Genomic DNA, 2,478 nt, shown 5'->3' on the forward strand with positions numbered 1-2,478 from the left:
ACGTATCATGTACCTATTGAAAACGGGGGCAGAGGGTCCAATGGCAGATTCATCAGGCAGTTGTCTCTCCATGGGAGGTTCTCTGCAAGTCCTTTTGTTGTGGCCAAGTTTTTCACAAATCGTACATTTGCGATGCACTCCACTCTGCAATTCGCGGTCAGATCTTCTCGTACGGTCCAGGTGGTCTTTTTGCTATTGGAGGTAATACAGTGTTGATAGGTTCTTGAGGCAGTTCCCATTGAGTGTGATCTACTGTAGGGTGAAGCACCTCAGAGTACGTTTCCCGATACATCTCTATACGAAACCATTTATGGCAATAATCGTACTCATCAAAATCCGTGATGACAATGGCTGCCATGGCATGTCCGCACGACAGCCCAAGCGTTTGGAACTCACGACATGTACAGGTTTGTTGCAGCAAGTCTACGACATCATGATGATCACGGGACCTTATTTCAAATTCGTGCACACCTACTCAATAAGCATCATATCCGCGACCCTGTTCCCTGGCCAGACCCAAATGTTTTTCTGCATAATGCATGCACTTTGTTTCCCATTCATGGCCCATCACTTGACGTTTCTGTATGTAAACGGAGCTCTTAAAACGAGTCAGCTCCACCGCAGCTGCAATCGGCAATTTTCTGTCATCCTTTAGCACTGCATTGTAACACTTCGATCTATTGGTGGTCAACACATCATATCTATTCCCCTTGAAGTAGAAACTAGCCCACTTTTCCTTGGGAATAGCAGCTATCCAGTTGTGTGCATTTTCACTCCTCGCCTTAATTTTTTCCATTGTGTCTATGAAAACACTCTCTCTCAAAGCCCTAGCAGCTCTCCACAACAATTTCTTAAGTAAAGGGTCTTTGAAGTCGGTGCACAAATTGGCGGCGAGGTGATGCATGCAGTAGCTATGGTTTGCAATAGGCATTACTTTAGGCACTGCTTGCATCAACCTCTTTTGTCGATCGGAGCATAGGGTCAATGCGCCTATCCCCTCTGGCAATACGTGCCGCTTCACCAAATAGAGGAACCAGCACCAGCTATCTTCGTTCTCAGTCTCGACAACTCCAAAAGCTAATTGAACTAATTCATTGTTCCCGTCTACCCCAACTGCGATCAGTAAGATTCCAAGATACTTTCCACGTAGATGCGTCCCATCGACCAAAACTATCGATCTGAGTGTTCGCTGGAAAGAACGTATGCTGGGACCAAATGCCCAGAATAAGCGAGCAAATTTATCATCTCCCCCTGGACGTAGATCTCTCGCTCGAAAAACACGCATGTAGGTGCCCGGGTTTCTTCTCATCATCTCAACTATCAGTGCAGGTAGCAAGTGGTACGAGTCCTCCACATTTCCACACTTTATTTCAAGGATGATCTTCATCGCAAGGTGTGCTCTACGGTAGGTCATGGTTATACCCGAGTGTGACTTGATGTACTGTCTTATGATCCTTGTCCCGACATCTTCTGGACGATCAAATAGGGGTAAGCATGTCTCGGCAACCCATGCTGATGTAGCTAGATGATTATCATTGCCCTTTAAGTGAGATGTACACGTATGGTCGCTGACAAACTTCTTCACTAACACATAAGTCATACGGTTAATGCCTCATATACTTTACTTGCAACCTGGTTCCTTGCATATAACGGCATACTTCTTGGGAGTTTACCGTGACTTCTTGAACATGAATCGCTGCCGAATTGCATACTCCTTAACGGCCTTCTTGAACTGCTTCATATTTGGATACATAGCCCCAACAGTTAACTCATCGAACTCAAGATTATCTGCATCTACCTCATCAGCCCCAACATACATGTCGTCTACTTCGACTGGCCGACTTGTGCCAGCAGGTAGAAATGGCTGACCATTGCCGGTAGGGGGAGCCACTTCTGTTGGCCTAAGGTTTTCACCAGAATCTTCATCATGATTTTGATTTCCATTATAATTTTCAGGATCATGGACGGCCTCATCACCCTGCTCATCCTGAACCTCAGCCTCAGCCTCGTCATCATCCTCTGCAGGATCATCATCATTGTCATCTTCAGTTCTAAATTCTTCCAAATCACAACCGAAGACATGAAAATCATCCTCGAAAATATTAATATGCTCCAATGGCACATCTGCATCCTTCCCGGGGACAATGATATCTTCGGAGATATGGTTCTCATACATATCGTCCGAGAAGTTTTCATTTAGGTCAACTCGAACCCTACACAGTTCAACAATATAAAATCAGGATAGTAGATTGAGTACTTGAATATAAATAAAATTCTACAAGACATACCTTGAACTAAATTGTGCCGAGTCACCTCCTATGCTTGTATTACCCAATTATGTTTCATATTCTCTTTGTAAGTCTACTTCAAAATGAGAGTCAGGAGTGACAGTTACTCGTTCCGGTGGATATCTTAGGTGTGGAATCGGTGGAACGGAAGTAGGAGGTATGCATGCATTATGAGAGGGATTTTGAGAGG

General features: G+C 44.6%; 1 protein-coding gene across 1 annotated transcript; it reads right to left on the bottom strand.

Moving 5' to 3' along the window:
* Positions 1-475: 475 nt before the first annotated feature.
* LOC143891776 (uncharacterized) lies at positions 476-1,600 on the bottom strand. The gene has a single exon (XM_077396306.1). It carries the CDS (start codon positions 1,598-1,600, stop codon positions 476-478), a length of 1,125 nt encoding a protein of 374 aa, XP_077252421.1.
* Positions 1,601-2,478: the final 878 nt, after the last annotated feature.

This window comes from Tasmannia lanceolata, unplaced genomic scaffold (assembly GCF_043159265.1).
Source record: "Tasmannia lanceolata isolate RefF3 unplaced genomic scaffold, GAP_Taslan_0.1 ptg000015l, whole genome shotgun sequence".
In the NCBI taxonomy this organism is placed as follows: Eukaryota; Viridiplantae; Streptophyta; class Magnoliopsida; order Canellales; family Winteraceae; genus Tasmannia; species Tasmannia lanceolata.

Bases quoted from the DNA above. Each gene is read 5' to 3' on its own strand.
- LOC143891776 (XM_077396306.1), bottom strand. From the start codon at position 1,600: ATGACTTATGTGTTAGTGAAGAAGTTTGTCAGCGACCATACGTGTACA.